This window comes from Peromyscus maniculatus, chromosome 16, assembly GCF_049852395.1.
Source record: "Peromyscus maniculatus bairdii isolate BWxNUB_F1_BW_parent chromosome 16, HU_Pman_BW_mat_3.1, whole genome shotgun sequence".
NCBI classification, from domain to species: Eukaryota; Metazoa; Chordata; class Mammalia; order Rodentia; family Cricetidae; genus Peromyscus; species Peromyscus maniculatus.
The window spans coordinates 25,490,962-25,510,550 of record NC_134867.1 but is presented as its reverse complement, the minus strand read 5'-3'; the positions used below and the strand labels follow the sequence as shown (position 1 = coordinate 25,510,550).

Sequence of the window (19,589 nt, the reverse complement as noted above, 5' to 3'; positions counted from 1 at the left end):
TTGTTTCCAGGCCCCCTACATGGAGCTGGTGATGCCTACAGTAGGCTGGGTCCTCTCATAGCAATGATCAATCAAGAAAATATTTCATACAGTAGAGCATGAGACTCTTAATCTCAGGGTCATGGGTTCATGCCCCATGTTGGGCGCCAGATGTAGCATGAATCTTCAAAGGTCTTATTAATACAATCAAACCCAGAGCCAGATATTGGGTGAATGCTGGAAGATCAGAGAAACAGAACAAGCCACAGCTAACCTCACCTTGCTGATTTCTCAGCCTGTCCTGTTTCCTCAGACTGGAAGCTTCTGAGTCCTCATCCAAATGGATCTCAGCTGAAACTGTGCTGCTCAAAGCCTGAAAGCTTAACCAGCTAAAAGCTCTAGTTTCTGGTCTTCATGCCTCATATACCTTTCTGCTTTCTGCCGTCACTCCCTGGGATTAAAGGCTCACTTTCTGGGATTAAAGGTGTGAGTCACTATGCTTGGCTGTATCCTTGAACACACAGAGATCCAGGTAGATCTCTGCCTTTGGAATGTTAGGATTAAAGGCGTGTGTGCCACCATTTTCTAGCCTCTGTTGCTGTTCTGTTCTCTGACCCAGATAAGTTTATTAGGGTGCACAATATTTTGGGGAACACATTATCACCACAGTAGACATGCTCATAGGCCAGTCTGATGGAGGTGATTCCTCAAAGTTCCCTCTTCTCAGATGACCCTCACTGTGGCTGTGTCCAGTTGACAATAAAACTAGGACAATGACTAAACACTGTTGTTCTTTTTAGACCAACAGTTTGACCATCTTTTGTTCTTGCTTTTCTCTTTTATGCTATGCTCAGAAGTGATTTGTTCAGTTTCTGCTTTAACACATATAAATATGTCCCAAATCCTCTTGGAAGCTTTGTACGTTGTTATGGTCACATCTGTTACCAACAACAGATCCATGTGGTGATTTGCAGATCAAGTCACAGGCACTACTTAACACCCTCCGGAGTTTTCATCCAAACCACTGAAAATCCAGCACTTAAGTACTGTAGTAGACACAGTCACATGATCTAGTTAAGTATGTTCTAGTTATTTATGCTTATCCAATGCTAACCAATAATATAAAAAATAGACTTTAATATAGTGCAGGTCAGCTTTAATTCAGGCAGTAAGCTGAATGGTATAATGAAGAGTTGTATAATATGTAAAAGCATTTTTCAGGAGCAACATGGCTGTGTTTGGGAAGACAAAGGAATTTTATAGAGTTGAAAACAGATCGAAACTATATTACGCCTTTTCTTTCTTCTGTCCTTGTATGCTATTGTGTATGTGTGTATGTGCTTGTGTGTGTGCACACTAATGTGTACTTGCACGTGCAGTGTTAGAGACTGAATCCAGAGCCTTACACATGGAAGGAAAGTGCTGTGCTATTGACCTCCACCTCTAGCCCAAGGTTACATTTTTCTAATACACCTTGTAAAGTAGGAAAAAAAGACAAAGAGTAGAATTGAAAGGGACAAATAGAGTAGAATTAATTGTTTGGGTGTGGACTCTCATTTAAGAGATGTTTATTGGGCTAGACACCAATCCATGAGTATAGCAGAGTATCATTAGGCATCAGTACATTGACATTATTTTTTTTCTCCAGTCATGTTTGGTTCTGTCCTAGGTCTTTGGTTCATCCAGCCTGTGGGTCCGGGTACTCCAGGGAGTGTAAGGGGTGGGCTCACTTTTGTGGCATGGCTCTTAGGCTAGACCAGTCATTAAGAGGCTTCATCCAGCAACTGATGGAAACAGAGACAGAGACCCTCAGCCAAACATTAGGCTGAACTCGGGGAATCCTGCTGAAGAGAGGGGTGAAGCCAGAGGGGTCAAGGACATCACAAGAAACTTCACAGAATCAACCTGGGCTCATAGGGGCTCACAGAGTCAGAATCGGCAACAGGGAGCCTGCATGGGACTGATGTCTCTCTGCATATATGTTACAGTTGTGTAGCTTGGTCTTCTTTGTGAATCTCCTAACAGTGGGAGCAGGGCCTGTCTCTGACTCTTTGGCTGACTTTTGGGACCCTCTTTCTCACACTGGGTCGCCTTGCCTAGCTTTAATACAAGGGGAGGTGCTAAGTCTCCCTGCAACTTGATATCCACGGGAGGCTTGCCCTTTTCTGCACAGAAATGGAGAAGCAGTAGATTGGGGGGCGCATAGAGGAGTGTGTGTGTGGGGTGAGACTGGGAGGAGAAGAGGGAGGTGAAACTGTGGTCAGGATGTAAAATAAATTAATAAATCAATTAATTGATTTAGGACAATTACTTGCTTAGGACAAAAATGAGAAACAAGACTGAAAAAAACAGTGATTCTCAGGATAATATATAGAATGTGCTTAAAAAAGAGACATGTATTCTGCAACTGCTATGTATACTGTGGTACTTAAGCCATGGCAAGAATGCAAATATTAATCACATGTGTATTTCCTTGTGGAGATTAAGGAAGCACCTACATAAGAGAACTGTAAGGTAGGAATGGATCATAGAGCTTTCACAACTCAACTCAAAGAACTGCAGAGAAATGTATTTCAGAATGGGGATGGACAAAAGCTTTGAATCAACAAAGCATGTATATATGAGACTCTATTGACATTCTATATGAAATGTTAGAAGAAGGTTTTGGGGGAGTAGTTTGGAATGGTTGATGAGGATCAGATTGTGAGGGGAATGTGGGAGCCCATTTTCAGGTTCCTTGTGGCTTTACTCAGCAGATCTGCAGAGAGAGGATGATTAGGACCACGGGGCCTGAGTGCAGGTGTCTGAGATGGTCTGCCCTTGGCTGTGCTGGGGGAGGAGGTCTTTTACTCCACCCCTTGGTGTCTCTATAAATACCCTGGGGCAGAGACAGTCAGGGCTCCTTGGAATAGGTTCCAGGCCCTCTCTAGGCTATCCTTTATTTTCTGTCTGTTCATCTCCACAATCTAAATCCTTCTATCTAATATTTCCTGCTGCTCGCACTCAAGAAAACTCTGGGGAGCTGTGGGGTTGGTGGGTAAACGCTCCACAGGGGAAGGCAAAGGTTATGCTTGAATCATTGCTTGTAGATCCTGGCTATAAAATTGGAATGTTGAGTAAATATCCAAGACAAAGAACACTCAGTGGCTAAGCTGGGACATGCTTTCACAGTGAAGGGAAACCATTTCAAGGTTTTTATAGAGAAGTGACTCCGGGAGGGCTTCCATGTAGTTGTAAGTGTGAGAGCATTAACAGGGCATGGTTGTCAGGAGAGAAGTCAGAAGGCTGTCACTTGTTAAAAGAAGCAATAAGAATTGGACTGAGGTAGATTGGTAGTGGGAAAGAGGAACAGAGTGGTGTAAGAATTATTGCAGAAGTAGGATCCATAAACTCTATCGGCAGAGTCTAAAAGCTGGTGCAAGTAGTATCGGAACTGAAGTTGTAGCTATGGTGTTTAGCTCCGATGGCTTGGGAGATGGCTTGTGTCTTGAACGTGGTGCTTGGGAGGAGAGTCAGATGTGGAGACAAGGTAAGGTGAGTTTTTTTCAGATTAGATGCTACTAGTATGACAAGCAGCAATTCATGCCAGATTCTCATGGTAGAAGAGTTTGTGTTGGAGCTAATGTAGTGTGAATCACCTGTGAAGTGTAGCAAGTAGGTGACACTTGAGGTGGCGCATGTTTTCCATGTCAGTAGAGGCAGGATGATTTATCAGAGGAGGTATTAGGGACTTCGGTGTTTTGTTTTTGTTGCTACCTTTTAATTAATTAATTAACTTTAAAATTTCTAGAGAGAATTTTGCTGTGTACCTGGCCTTGAACTCCTCAACCTGCTGCATTAGCCCAGCATTGCTGAAATGACAGTTGTGTGCCATTTTGCCCATAGGGACTTCAGGCTGGGTAAATCTCACAGCAGGAAGGATGGTTAATTAGCTATAATGAATGAACGCAGGAAGTCAAAGAAGATGGGGCTGAGTCCTAGGTGGTGGCACATGCCTGTGGTCCCTGTACTTTGGAAGTGGATGTAGGAAGATCAGGAGTTCAAAAGGCCAGTCTTGGCTAACCAGTGAGTTCAGTTAAGTGTTGCCTGGGCTAGGGAACCTTTTCTGAAGCACAAAATGAAAGATCTTTAAAATTTGGCATCTTGGTTACTTATTTATTGCTGTGAGAAGACAAACACAACTTATAAAAGAAATCATTTAATTTGGGGATCACAGTCATCCAGGCTGGAAACATGGTAGCTGGCAGGCAGTCATGGCTCTGGAGCAGTAGCTAAGAGCTCATGTTTTGATATACAAGCACAAGGCAGAAAGAGCTAACCGGGAGTGATTTGGGCTTCTGAAACCTCAGCATCCTCCCCCAGTGACACACCTCCTCCAACAAGGCCACACCCACTAACCCTTCCCAAACAGTTCCACCAGCTGGTGACCAAGTATTCAAATACATGAGCCTATGGAGGCCATTGTCCCCTTCCCCCCACCGCAAGGGAGTATTGGTGAAAAAGGAGGAGGGAAGTTGAGGAAGCACCGTGTTGGTTGGCTGTGACAGCTTTGTAAAATATAAGAGATTTCAGTGTCTGGAATATTGCACATAAGTCTTTGTTACAGCGACCACTTACAAGATGAATTCTGTTAAGAACTAAGGATTATCTCTTTAATTGACTGCTACTTAGCATAATACTGCTTGTCTCATCAACTGTAACAGAATGTTCAAGTAATTGCTCACTCACCATTTGTCACAGCTGTTATGGAACTTGCTACTGAATTGCAGATAAGAATGGGGATCAGTGAATTATCTTTCTGGATTTCTTCTTAAGTAGGCTGTTGTAGGTGAAAAGTAGTTACTTCGTTTTTTTTTTTTTTTTTTTTTTGGTTTTTCAAGACAGGGTTTCTCTGTGCAGTTTTTGTGCCTGTCCTGAATCTCACTCTGTAGACCAGGGTGGCCTCGAACTCACAGAGATCTGCCTGGTTCTGCCTCCCCAGTGCTGGGATTAAAGGCGTGCGCCACCACCGCCGCCTGGCCCTATTTTCTTATATAGACAACAGAAATGTAAAATTTACTTGACAATCTGAATAACGACGAAGCAAAGCATTCGGCCCAGAGATGCAGTGCCGCTGTGGGGAGATGTCGGGACCAAGGATGGGCAATGGGAGTTAAGGACAACATGGCCAGAGGAGGGAGCTAGGATTTAGAACTCTGAATACAGCTTCTCTACTGTATCCTTGACCATGTTGGCCCTTGTTTGCTTTTTTGACCAAAAGCAATTTAGGGAGGAAAAGGTCTATTTAGCTGACATGTCCCAATTGTAGTCTACCATTGTGCAAAGTCAGGGTAGGAACTCAAGCAGAAGCAGATGCAGGGACCATGGAGAGAAGCTGCTTCCTGCCTTGCTTTTCCTGGCTCGCTTAGCCCGTAGGCCAGTTTGGTGGGGGCAGTTTTTGAACGGTCAGCAGTGATGCCATGCTGTCACAGAGCAGTAGTGTCCCTACAGTGGTGAAGGTGCAGACAGATTGCCCTTGTGACACCAGGGAATGCTTCCCCAAGGAGCTGGATGAGCTGAGGTCAGAGTGGTAAGGGGGCAATTGTGCAGAGCTCTGGGGCAGCCCAAGAGTGTGCTGTACACCTTTTTCTAGATGGAGGGTTTTATTTCAGGGATTTGTTTCACCAATACACAGGCTAAGGAAAGTCTGGGGAAGAGGGTAACACTGGAGGGTGAGCAGAGGTGTGGCTGTGACACAGGAGGGTGAGCAGAGAGGTGGGACTGTGACATGGGAGGGTGAGCAGAGAGGTGGGACTGTGACATGGGAGGGTGAGCAGAGGTGTGGCTGTGACATGGGAGGGTGAGCAGAGGTGTGGCTGTGACATGGGAGGGTGAGCAGAGGTGGGACTGTGACACGGTACGGTGAGCAGAGGTGCAGCTGTGCTGTTCCTGTCTTTTATTGTTTGCTGTTTGGTAGTTTTGTTTGATTCATATCACTGTTCCGGGTGCACAATGTGTATTTTTTTTTAATCTCTGAGTCTTTCAATGCTCTGTACATTATCGTGGCTCAGCAAACAGTATCATGTACAGGAAGGTGCAGCGTTGTGTTGAGAAATTTCAGGTCTGACTACAAAGCCATGGGAAACAAAGGATTCAAGTTTCTCCCCATAGAAATAGATTGATCACCTTTCTCTTGTTCAGCGTGCATAGTGTGCCTGCAGTTGTGTTAGCCATGGTTTATGGTGGCTCTTCCGGAAGTCTACTAAATAACTGTATGTTCTATCTATTCTATTACAGAGTTACAAATTCTGTCAAGGAAAACTACAGTTGATTTTAGATCAGTTGGATCCTGGGCAACCTAAAGAGGTAAGTTCAAAGGATAGCTGTCTTGTTCAGTAAGATACCATGCACTCGTCTAGACTGCAGTCAGTAGTAGCTGGCTGTTTTGTTGTTGTTGTTGGTGGTGGTGGTGGTATTTTTTGTTTGTTCTTGGTTTTTTAGGTGCTAGGTCTTTATAATTATAAGCAGTCTTTTGTTGGTAACCATGATTAGTTTTTCTGTCTGAAACAGACACTCACATCGTGGACACTCACTCACTCATTCACTTCATTTCTTCTTTCCTTTTCTTCCTGTGTGTCCACAGGTACACATGGTTTCATGTGTATGTGTGCATGAAATCCAGAGGTCCACATCACTTGCCTTCCTCCACTGCTTACCACCTTTTTATCCATCGATTTATTTTGCAACAGGATCTTTTACTGAACTTGGTGCTCACTGATGGTCTGAACTGGCTGGCCAGTGAACTTCCGGTTTCCTCCATCGCTGCCCTTCTATCCCCAGTGTTAGAAGTACAGATATGCACAACAGTGCCTGGCTTTTTATGTGATTCCAGGGGATGTGAATTTAGGCCCTCAGGTACCCCCAGGAAGAATTTCTTTAGAGGCCTTTTTGGTTTGAGGAATATACATACTCCATCTGTTTTCCCTAGCTTCAGTTTGGAAGGGATAAAGCTGTGTGTGGTTGTCTCTGTAGCTATCTCCTTTCAGTATTTTATTGTTATGAAACCTCAGTGCTTGTTTCGTTTTTAGAAAACATGAGCATCTACTTAAGGTTATTTTAATAGATAACATGGAATACTATCATGTGCAATGTCTTGAAATATGTACAGACTGGATAGTGACTAAATTCAGATAGTAAACATATATTACTGCCCATATTTAGTCTTTTTAAAATATTTTTTAAAGATATATTTATTTATTATGTATACAGCATGTATGACCAGAAGAGGGCACCAGACCTTATTACAGGTGGTTGTGAGCCACCATGTGGTTGCTGGGAATTGAACTCAGGACCTCTGGAAGAGCAGTCAGTACTCTTAACCTCTAAGCCATTTCTCCAGCCCGTCCTTTTAAAATTTTTGATTGAGTGGCTTACATTCTTTCCTGAGAATTTTTTAGGAGTAGAATGTACTATACATATGCATTGGGTTGTACAATAGATCTCACTAACTTGTTCCTTGCAACTGATATTTTGTGTTGGACAAGCATTTCACCAATTATTATACATGAAACTCTAGCGGTTTATTAGAAAAAAGTTTGGGGATGGATCAGCAAGTGAAGTGCTTGCCACCAACCCTGATGATCTGAGTTCAATCCCCGGACCCACCTGGTGGAAGGAGAAAACTGATTCCTGCAAGTCCTCTGACCTTCACACATGCTCCCACACCCATACACATCCACTCTCACACACTAAATAAACAAATAATGAAAAACATTTGAAAAAGAAAAATGAATTTTGAAGAAGCAATTGTATTAAATTATATCTCCTCATATTTTGAGGGATTTTTTGCAATACTGCAATCCTTTTTTTTTTTGTTTTTTGAGACAGGGTTTCTCTGTGTAGCTTTGCGCCTTTCCTGGAACTTGCTTTGGAGACCATGCTGGCCTTGAACTCACAGAGATCCACCTGCCTCTGCCTCCCAAGTGCTGGGATTAAAGGCGTGCGCCACCACCGCCCGGCTTGAGAGATTTTTAAAAGCTATTATTTATTGATGTCTTGTTTTATTAGAGAGTCACTTTGAATTAGAAACTACAATAGGATTTTTAAAAGTGATAACACAGTAAGCATTTATTTCTAATTACATATTTTACATTATTTCATGGAAAAAGCAAGCTTAACATTGTTTACTAAAGGGAATTTGCTATGGCTTCATTTTTAGAGCTATGTTAGTGAAGGAAAGAATGAGAGGTGTGGGTGCACGGTTTTCTAGGACAAGCACCATGCAAAATCCAGTAAGGGAGATTGGTTTTTATGTTGTTGATCGAGAGAAACAAATTTTATCAAAGCAAGAGGATAAAAGGGGAACTGAACTTTTAAAAATACAGCAGTGTACAAGAATAAATGAAAAAAGAAAAGAAATTTACCCAAGAATAAAAATTCATAGACTGTAACTCAAATTTAAAATAGTTCTTTGTAAGGACCAAAAAGCATACAGTGAGAATGGAAGACAAGTGGAGTTACTTTCCTATTGCTGTGATAAAACACAGAACCAAGGCAGCTTAGGAAAGGAAGCATTTGATTTGACTTATGTTGACTTATGGTTTCAGTTCGTAATGGCAGAGTGAAGAAACAGCTGTCCTCTCATCTCAGTCCACAGCCACAAAGGAGAGAGAGAGAGAGAGAGAGAGAGAGAGAGAGAGAGAGAGAGAGAGAGAGAGAGAGAGAGAGAGAACTGTGAATCACAGGAGTCTTGAAATCTCAGAGCCTGCCCCCAGTGACATAACTCTCCAGCATGCATCCTAATCCTTCCTAAACAGTTCCAACAACTGAGTACCAAGAATTCAAGTACATGAGCCCATGGGGGCCATTCTCATTCAAATGAACACAACCAGTACAGATAAATTATTTTGGAAATACATGTTTTGAAAGAGCTGGAGAGCAACTGCATATGGAAATAGAAAATCAGGAGTAATAGGCCTTAAGGCTTAGATAGCCAAGGAAAATGATAGCCTTTGTATATTTTAAGGAAGTAAATCTTTCTTTTAAAATTGCTGGTCTTAATTATATTTTACAAATTTCTCCAGTGGTCCTAATGTGTCCTCTTTGCTGCTTCACTTAAAGAACATTGGTCATATTTTTCTTACGGAAAGTATAAAAACAGATTTTTAAAAAATTAAGTTTCTTTTTAGACAGTTGCATCTGTGTATGTAGCATCTACTGACTACTCTCACTCCAATTCATCAGCCTCTCCCTAAAATCTTTCACATTTATTTGTGTCAATTCGAAAAACAATTTGTGTGTGTGTGTGTGTGTGTGTGTGTAAATATATGTAGCATGTTAGGCTAATAAATCAGTTTGCATGAGAACAGTACTAAGAGTTTTTGACACAGAATTGAATTTCCTGTCTAAAGTTTATTTTTTAAAACTTTTTATTAGTAAATTTTGTTCTTTGGCAATGTCATACACGTATTTAATGTATTTTCTTTACTTACTCTACCCTCTGTGATCTCCCTCTCAACTCTGATAGCCCCTCCCCACTAAATCTCTTTTCCCATACTGGTGACTTCTTATTTTGTTTCATTTCCCTTTGACTGTGGGCATGGATTGGGCCTGTCTACGGGCAGCCTGTGGGGCTCACTAGTGGACCCAAGACAAGGTACTCTGCCTTCCCTTCTGCCGGAGTCTGTTAGTTGGCAATACCAGTAAGTTATAGGGTTCCCAGCCTTCCTCTCACATCCGTAGCTGACTGTGGGCATGCCTGGTCTTGCAGAGGTCATGATGGCCATGGCCATGTCTTGCTTAGAAGATGCGATTTCACAGCCCTTTTCCTCATCTTCCGGCTTTCTTGCGCCTCCTCTGTGATGATCCCGAGCCTTACGGAGATGGTGCAGATGTTTTGTTTAGGGTTGATCTCTCAGCTGTCACGTGTTCTCAGTATCTTGTGCAGCCATGGGTGTCTGTATGGACCTCTGTTCACTCCAATGAGATGTTCTTCCAATTAAACTTAGACTGGCATTCGCTGGTCCATTCCTAGTTGGGCCACTTGAGGAATCCTGGCTGGAGGTTTTTTTAAACCTCAGACTTTTGGGTGTATCTTTAGGTATATCTTTGGTATGTCATTTAGTCTCAATTTTTCAAATGAATTACTTTCCAGAAATGGTTCTGTTTAAATGAATAGTTCTGATTTATCCTATTGAAATCTAAGAAATCGGAGATCACTGTGTTTTTCTTTTGGCATTTTGCATTCTGCTTTATTTTCTTGATTATTAGTAAAAAATGCTAAATGAAACCAGATATGAGACTAAACTACTTTTATATATTACAAATTTTGTCTTCAATTTAAATGGATTACTTGTAAATGCATTCTTTCTTAGAGACTTTTCTTCTGGGTGAATTTCAAGTAATAAATTCTTAATGGGATTTTATTCTGGAAATTACCTGAAAAGGAGAAATTACTTAACATTGGAAGCCCCTGAGTTTTCAAACCCTCTTTCGAACCTCCCTAATGCCTGCCCCACAGGTGTGTTCAGTGGTTTTCCTCGATGGGACCCTATAGAGCACCCTGCGTTTCCGCCTCATCTGAAACAGTTGAGGCAGTGATGGAGGTCTCTGCTGCCTCAATGTCGCTCCCTGGCTTTGATTTGTATCAACTGACCAGACTTCAAGTAGAAGCTTGGCCTTGTTATGCTGCCTTTTTTAGCAGTTACGAGAGTGCAGTGAAGCCTTGCTCTGTGAGGTGGGGCCTTCTCCGCTTTTGTCCCTTGAGTGTGTGTTTGGGGTGAATTCTGATTGGATTCTATAATGATTAGGAAGTAGCCTTTCTGAGGGAAGGCAGAAATTCAATTTTGCATTTCACCGCTGAGTTAGTTTTTCTCCTTCAGTGGCTAAGAGGCCAGAAAATATGGTCCAGCAGCAAAATGAAAACACTTGATCAGAGTGTTCCCTGGGAGCTGGTCACAGAGGCAGGAATGGGGATGCCTTTCCAGTGGCTGTGTGGGCGGTGTGCTGAACGTAAATCAGGCAGTCTGTAGCAGCTCTAGTGGGAGGCTTACAGTGTGGGGATGCCCAGGATGAGGCTCCTGGAAAATGTTGCGTGGTGGTTCCAGTGCAGCCTCCATCCATTTCTCTTAGATGAGGTATAGTCACAGTACACGTACTGTTTCAGATTTCATTTCAAAAGACGGCCTGTTTTTGCTTTCTCTACCTAGCACTTAGTTTACACAAAAGTGTTCCTAAGCGTTACTTTATGAAAGAGCATCTGATTCTCAAAAGCAACTCAATAAAACATAGTTTCTCTGGTTCTTCCTCTTAGTAGTTTGTTAAATGGTATCTTGGAGAATGGAAATTCTTCTAGCATTAATAACTGTGGTTATTATATATATGGTGTACCCTAATAATCATGCCTGAGGATCAGAGGACAGAGCCAGCCACTAGATTAGACATAAAGGTCCGGCAGTGGTGGCACACACCTTTAATCCCAGCACTTGAGATCTCATGCCTTTGATTGGTAAGCACACGAGTTTTTAATCCCAGGAAGTATTATGGCAGGACAGAGAAAGGTATATAAGGCATGAGGAGAACTCACTCTCTTTAGGCTGAGGATTTTGTAGACGTAAAACTAGTGGCTGGCTTCTCTGCATCTCTCATCTTTCAGCTTTCACCCTGATATCTGGCTTCGGGTCTTTGTTTGTTTGTTTGTTTTTAAATTAAAAGACCGTCTAAGATTCGAACAACAAATAACACGGTTATTTTAAACTTTGTAGGTGAGATATGAAGCTTTGCAAACACTATGCTCAGCTCCTCCTTCGGATGTCCTGAACTGTGAAAACTGGACCACTCTCTGTGAAAAACTGACCTCGTCTCTGTCTGATCCAGATCCTACGTTCACTGTAAGGAGACGGCTGTGAATCACTCTTCTAGACCCAAGGGGGATTTCATCCTTTTCCTTAGTAGCTCAGCCGTGGAACTTCAGTTTAGGGTTTACATCACAAGAGAGACAGGAGGCAGGTAGCCATGGCAAAACAAGGTATCCAGTTACATTTATGTATTTTAAATCTTCCATCAGTGGAGATATTATTAGACTCGAGGCAGAAATGATTTGGGAACCACTTTTATTATTTATATCAAAAGAAAAAGATGTTTGCCTTGAATACAAACCCCAGAAAGTATTCTACATTTCTATAAAAACTTTGATATGAGGACTTCAAAGGGGCCAAAAGAGATATTTTTAGGGTCACCTTTAGCATTTCAATTCTAAAAAGAAATGTAATTGTCAGTTTACCTGTATTTTTCCCCTTATCTGATGGAAGAGAATCATGCCTGAATATGTTTTCTTGATTTCAAAAATTATGACTTTATAAACATGTTAAGTTTCTGATGGGTCATTACAAGTTGCTTTATTTAGCTATTGTACATTACCATGCAGCAAGGTTCAGCTCATTACTTGAGTTCACAAGTTGCCAACGATTGTTATAAAGAAAGCTGGAGGCAGGATCAAATTGTTTTGGACAGATATAGCATCCTTTTATTTTCAGTTTATGCTGCATCTAAATTGCTGGCGACATCATTGCTGTTCTATAGAGCTGTTACGTGCAGCTGACCGAAGCCTCTAGTGGCTGAAAAACGACAGATTCTTATGAGCCGCTGCAGCTGTCAACCCGGACTCCACACACTTCAGAGCCTTGGTTCAGTAGGAAGGTCTTAGAGTTAGCGGGAGATACCATTAACCATCTGGGGACCTATTTCCCGTGAAAATATTAGCCTGGGTGATATAAACAAGGTTATTAATTTTGTTCCTGTAGATTAGAAAATGTGAGGCAAGATTGTTTTTATTTAATGGCAACTTGTATTTCGCTAGAAGATTTCCTCTTCTCATGCTATTTAAGTGGTTTGAAAGAAAATGAAGGGTCAGGCACTATTTTAATGCCTGTTAGTGTCAGGGACTGCCTGTACTTCTCATTCAGTTTATTTTGTGATTATTTTCTCCGGGAGTTTCGATAAATTGAAAATTAAAATGTTTATGTAGTTTTTTTTTTTTTTTCTAGTGAATAGTCACTGTTCCTAGAAGGACTCCTAAACGTTCACTAATGTTAAATATAAAGAAACAAGTCCTGGACTTGACTATGTGAGGTCTTGCAATGTAGTGTTGCCTGTGTGCCCACTGCTGGATGACGTCATTAAATCCAGACTAGAACCTCCATGCAAGCCTCCAGCCTGGTTTCCCAGCCCCACTGACCCCTCCTTCCTCCCGCTTTCTGCTCCCGTTGCGTGCCGTTACAAGATCTCACAGCAGTACGTTTTTGTCTCCCGTTTTACTCTTAGCTGTGGTTAGTTTTCCTTTTGGCTGAACAAGAATATGCCTTTTAAAACAGACATGTGCTTCATCTGGTTTTGGATAGCGTCTTTTGTGTTTATGTTCTGTTTAAATGTGTAAAGTGTTTCATCTGTGCGGTTGTAAGAAGCTAAAGTCAGGATGTTCTCTCTCATTTCTGTAGGACCGGATTCTAAAGTTCTATGCACAGACTTTTACACTCTCGCCGTTACACATGACCAAGGAAATTTATACAAGCTTAGGTATGTTCACTGAATATTTTATTTTATTTGAGGTATGTGCACCTCAAATATTTTTCTCTTATATATACTTAAGAAAAATTTATAAGCAATGACTTTTCCAGAAGCACTGTATAATATAATGGCTATATATTTTCATCTTTGTTTTCAGCTAAATATCTGGAGTTATACTTTCTTTCTAGAGAAAATCACATTCCCACTCTTTCAACTGGAGTAGACATAACCAGTCCAAATGTGACCCGCTTACTGAAGAAGGTATCGTTTACTACATAATACTACAATCACATTATGTAAAGTAGATCTATTATTTCAGAATTATAATATTTTGAGAGATTTTGTGTACTGCTTACAGGTTCGCCTTCTGAATGAATATCAGAAAGAGGTTCCATCTTTTTGGATTCGTCACCCAGAGAAGTAAGTCCCTCGAGTCAGGCAATGTAAGGCATGGCCTCTGCCCCTCAGGTCTTTCCAGAACAGAAGGGAACAGTGGCCTTCGGGGACTTACATGGTTCAGTGTGCCGCTTAGGTTTTGCCAGCTTGATACAAAATAGAACCACCCAGGAAAGGAGGCCCTCAGCTGAGAAGCTGCCCTCATCACGCTGTCCTACGGGGTATTTTCTTAACTGCAGATTGATGCAGGAGGCGCCTTGCGTAGGCACGAGGGCCCGGGCTGTGTGAGAAAAGTGTTTAGTGAGCCAAGGGAGCAAGCTTGAGGAGAGAAGCCGTAAGCAGGGCCTCCGTGGTTTCTGCCTGAAGCTCCTGCCTCAACTTCCTGTCTTGGCTTCCCTTGATGGAATGTAACTTGTGAGCAAAAGCGAACGTTTTCCTCTTGAAGTTGCTTTTGGTCATGGTGTTTATCACAGCAGCAGAGAAGTTCACCAGGACAGAAGGTATTAATACGGTTTTTCTTCGATGTAGGCGTACTTAGCTGTGCACATGGTCCTACTCAAGCATTGTTTTTATGTCACCTACAACATTGGGAAAGAAGGGCGTTGAGTCTTGGGTTCTCAGGGATGTTCGCTACTTTGGACAAGTTTCTTAAAAAATTCTGAAACGATTGTAAGAGCATCTGCGAGTCTAAAACTGAGCGTTGTATCTGGAGACTTGAGTGCTGAAGCAGAAGGAACTTGTTTTTAAAACAGTGTGGCGATATTTTGTTGGACTCTAATAAAGCTTGCCTAAAGATCAGAAGACAGAGCTAGCCACAGAGGTCAGGCAATGGTGGCACACACCTTTAATCCTAGCACTCAGAGGCAGAGGCAGAGATCCGTCTGGATCTCTGTGAGTTCAAGGCCATCGTAGACTACACCAGATTAATCCAGTCTAAAAGAGACAGAGCCAGGCTATAGTGGGTAGCCATTCCAGGCAGTGGTGGCTCACACCTTTAATCCCAGCACTTGAGATCTCCTGCCTTTGTTACCAGTATTTGGGAAGCACAGATGCCTTTAATCCCAGCACTAGGAAGGTTTACATAAGAAGTAAAATGGCTGGGCGGAGAAAGGCTTATAAGGCATTAGGAAACAGGAACAGGGGCACTTTCAGCTGAGGACTCAGGGAGGGACATTCAGTCTGAGGATTTGTGGAGACGGGATTGGCTGAGGAGTTGGCGAGGTGAGAAGTGGCTGTGGCTTGTTTCCTCTCATCTTTCAGCATTTACCCCAATATCTGGTTCCGGGTTTTTATTATAAGACCGTTTAGGATTCGTGCAACAGAACAGAAAAACTGACGAGCTCTTAACCTCTACCCTTTATAGAAAGTACAATTATAGAATTGTACAGAATTATAGAATTTATAGAAATTATAAAGATTACATTCCACATTGTTATTCCAGAAGGATAAGAACATCACATGCACTAACCATTGTTTATTTTTTGAAATTACTTCTTTCCCAAACACTAAGGTACATGGAGGAAATTGTGGAGAGTACTTTGTCCCTGTTATCCGTCAAACATGATCAAAGCCATCTTGTCTCACAGAAGATTTTGGATCCCATCTATTTTTTTGCATTAGTTGATACTAAAGCTGTGTGGTTCAAAAAATGGATGGTAAGGAAAAATGTTTTTTTTCTCTATCATTTTAGTGACTAGCCAGTTTCATGTGCTGGGTGTGTGCTGAGCTATAATTGGCTTTCTGCATATGTGACTGCCTTTAGTCTGTACATGGATGTGGCGGTAGGTGGCCCGTGCCCTGTTTGGGGGTGTCAGACCTAAGGCGTGGGAAAGCTGTTTTGCCCAGGGAAAGGCAGGAGAGGTTTTAAGTGGTGATCCATTTGAGTCGATTTAAGATGAATTATTTATCAAAGGTCTTGATTTTCGTGAATCTAAACTTACAGAAATCATAAATAGGGGTGGAAGGACATAAGGAGTCAGGGCTCGTTTTTCTTGGGTTTAGAGCACTGGTTTTCAGCACCCTTCCTAATGCTGTGACACTTTAATACAGTTCCTCATGTTGTGGGGACCCCGAGCCATAAAATCATTTCCTTGCTACTGTAGCTTTGCTAATGTTATGAGTGATAATGTAAATATCTGATGCACAGGCTATCTGGTGTGAGATTCCCAAGGGGGTCACGACCCACAGATTGAGAACCACTAGTTTTGAGGCTAATGCCTAGAAGCGGTTTTGTTTGCTGCTTCCTGAACCTGCATTTGGGGAGCTGTTTAATGCCTGGATCTGGCCATTTCCAGTGAGGCTTATGACAGGTCCAGATTGAAAGCCGTGTTAGAGCTGTCTATACTGTCACCTGTCAGCTATCGTGGAATGACAGAGTCCCTCTCTTGTAGCAGCACCAACACTGACCCCTGTGCTTATGGCTTTGTCCTTCTTGTCCTGTCTGTCCAGCTCTAGGTATTTGTCTGCGGAGCAGAGAGAGGGGACGGGACTTCTCACTTAGTACTTGGCAGAGCGGTCTGACTAGTTGACTTTGTCTTTTGATGTTGAAAGTCTGTGGTATATGCCTAGTTTGTTAGAGCACACCTCTATAGTGCTAACCCTTATATAATCTATGTAGTAGTATTTAAATTTATTATTATTAATTAAATCAATTTAATTAATTAACTTGAATCTTTTGTACCCTCCATCTGATAGTTTTTCTTAATTTTCTCAAAGATGAAACTAGCTTTATTGAAGACAGTATGCAAAAAATGTAAAAGCACATTAACCCTATACAATACAGGGATAACCATTAAGTCCTAGCTTTATATAGATTCATATTTATATAATATATATTATTATGGTTAAGTCTTTTGTTTTAAACAAAAATTATATTCTGGTAACTGTAAAGCTTTTTCACTTAACATTTTGATTTTCAATAAGTGAATGAGGCAGATCACAAAAAACTAAAGACACTAGAAAATTATTAAATTAAGTATTTTATTTATGCTTATTAAAGCAACAGAAATGTATCTCATTCCCCTGTACCCTTTGTGTCTAAGGGAAGGGTTGGCAGACATTTTATGTAAAGAGCCAGGCAGTAAGTATTTCTAGCTTTGTGCACTGGACAGTTTTTTGCAGCTTTTCAGTCTAAATGGTAGCAGCTGCAGGGTGTTCCAATAAGACATTACTTTACACAAATGCATAGTGGGTAGATTTGGTTTTAGGGCCATAGATTGCTGATCCTTCTGATAAAGATGCAGTAAGGTTTCTTTTTCAGAACTTTCTGTTTATAAACCATATTGGTCTTGAACTCACTATGTAGTTGAAATGGACTTGAACTCCTGATTCTCATGCCTCCATCTCCCAGAGCTGGGGATTTTAGGTGTCAATCACCAGGCTTGGCAGAACAGGATAATACTAACAGTAGTTTCATTTATACGCCAGCATATTTCCTTTAGTAATTACTGAGAAAGGGATTAATGGTTTTTAAAAACATTTTAAGCCAAAGGGCTAAATCACACAGGATTTTGGTGAGCTTTGAATAAAAGCACTGTGTAATGAATTAAAAATTCGATCACCAGAATCCTGATGAAGTTTTTAGTGATGTTTTAATTATTTTATTGTTTTTAAATAAAACGAAGGAGCAGATTTAAACATTAAAGCTGGTTAGTTAAATGCTTATAATTCTAGTTAAAATACTTATAATTTTCCCTGGCTTCCTACAATATTATGTATGTATGTGTTTTAATTCCATCTAATATTTGTCCTAAGGAAATAAAGACATTTTGAGCATAGCCATTTATTTACAAATAATATTGGTATAAAGTGACAAAGATGTTGTCTTGTTGGAGTATCTCACCTTTGCAAATTTCTGTGCATGTAGTCACACAGAATTAGTGGTCTTGTTTCCCTCTCTCATTTTCATATCCTCCCCCTACACCTTGGATCATATACTCATAGCTCAGCATACTACTTTGGAGGTATTTTTTAAAAAACTAGTTTAGCATAGAAATTGGACATAAGTAATGAATTGTTGCCCTCATCTCTAATCTGTCACGAAATGATCTACACTATTTTTTATGCAATTTGCATTCTTGTGATTACTATGCTTGTAGTTCATTACACATAGGTAAAACCTGCTTGACATTGATTATGATATTTTAAACCTAAGTTATGGTATGGTTTATGACACTGTAAACGATGGAGGAAATGGATTTTAAATGACATACCTTTAACATTAAATGCTTTTCTCTTTAATTTTAGCATGCATATTACAGTAGAACTGCAGTACTAAGACTACTTGAAAAGAAATATAAATCTCTGGTAAGCTACACGTCTGTTTTTATGCTAAGAAATAATGTCACAGAAAGATATGTGATGTAGTGCCTTAAATATGCAAAGTTGCTTGGCAGTGATTAATCTTGGGTAATGAAGCAATCCCTTTTAATATGACCTTAAACTCCTATTATATGAAATGTAAAGAGATAAAAGTTGAGTCTTAAAGGACACTAAGGGAAACAGGAAATAGGCAAGTATGTGGCAAATTGGCTGCCATAAATAATAGACTGGTTGGAGAGAAGCCATATTTTTAAGGATTACCTTGTAATTTGACTCAGGTCAGCCATTAATAAGGGAATTACTTCTATAAAATATACCAAGCCAATGCGTGAAAGTGGTGTGAAAAAGACTCAGTGAGAAATGCCTTTGTGTTTGCAAAATTTGGTTTGAATTATACTAAATACAGCTCGATACTATTCATTTGTCACCCAAAATACCCATGTTCATTGCTGTTATGGAACAATGTATAAGGATACTGAAAGAAATGGAAAAGAAATCAGTAAAACAGATAATAATTGACAAATGTGAAAACATGTAATTTAAAAAAGCATTTAAGAAGGTAATAAATGTGGTTTCTGTATTGAGGCAGAACCTAGAGTCTAGAAGCTATTTGAAGGCAGGATTCCTGGAATTGTCAATTTTTGGATTTGAGTAATGGAGCAAAATGTGAACAAGGAAAAACTTGGTTTTGTGTTTGTGACAGTCAAGAGAAGCTAGCCGGAGAAGGAGAGAGAAACATTAGCTAATGGCAGGGGACTTTATTTGTAGAGGTCAATGGTCCTAGAAAATGTGTAGAACAATTGAAATAGATTCTTCTACATATTGTTTCTCTGTAATTACTGTAGAAAGGGAGATTTGTTGCCATAAATACATAGACTTATCCAGTTTTAACAAAGCAAGAGAGAAAAGCCCCAAGGTTATTCTTCAGTGTTTATATCCAAATAGAAATTCACCCTTGCTATCACAGAGGCCCCAAAAGGATTTAAGGTGCTTCTTAGAGATTGGCCCTTAGAATCTGTTTCTTATTTGAAAGCTAACTCCAACAACCAATTTTTGCTTGCATGTAAAATTTCTTTATTATAAATTATTTTAATATTTTCTCAACTTGGTCAAATACTTTTATTTATGTAATGGCTCAAGCTTTCTCAAGATTCTGCCTAAAACCCTATTTCTTTTCTATAAAGCTCTCTAAGTTTCACGGACAAGAAAGGGTAATTTAGGAGGCCGGAGAGATGGTGCCGTGTTTAAGAGCGTTGGCTGCTGTTTTAGAGGACCAGAGGTTGATTCCCAGCTCCTGGAGTTATAAACAAAAATAACCTGCAAGCTAGGTTAAATTCTCTCCTGGCCTTCTC

General features: G+C 40.7%; 1 protein-coding gene across 3 annotated transcripts in view; it reads left to right on the top strand.

The window, feature by feature from the left end:
* Positions 1-19,589, top strand: part of Tbc1d32 (TBC1 domain family member 32) — a 207,582-nt gene that overhangs the window by 16,226 nt on the left and 171,767 nt on the right. For 2 of the 3 annotated variants that reach the window (XM_076552493.1, XM_006981267.4), the window contains exons 4-10: positions 6,256-6,324; positions 11,721-11,846; positions 13,452-13,530; positions 13,679-13,782; positions 13,880-13,941; positions 15,428-15,572; positions 18,163-18,222. In XM_076552493.1, coding sequence (XP_076408608.1) covers positions 6,256-6,324; positions 11,721-11,846; positions 13,452-13,530; positions 13,679-13,782; positions 13,880-13,941; positions 15,428-15,572; positions 18,163-18,222 — 645 coding nt within the window. Of the gene's footprint in view, positions 1-5,923; positions 6,080-6,255; positions 6,325-11,720; positions 11,847-13,451; positions 13,531-13,678; positions 13,783-13,879; positions 13,942-15,427; positions 15,573-18,162; positions 18,223-19,589 lie in introns of those variants that run through there. The other variant, XM_076552494.1, reaches the window with a different exon arrangement.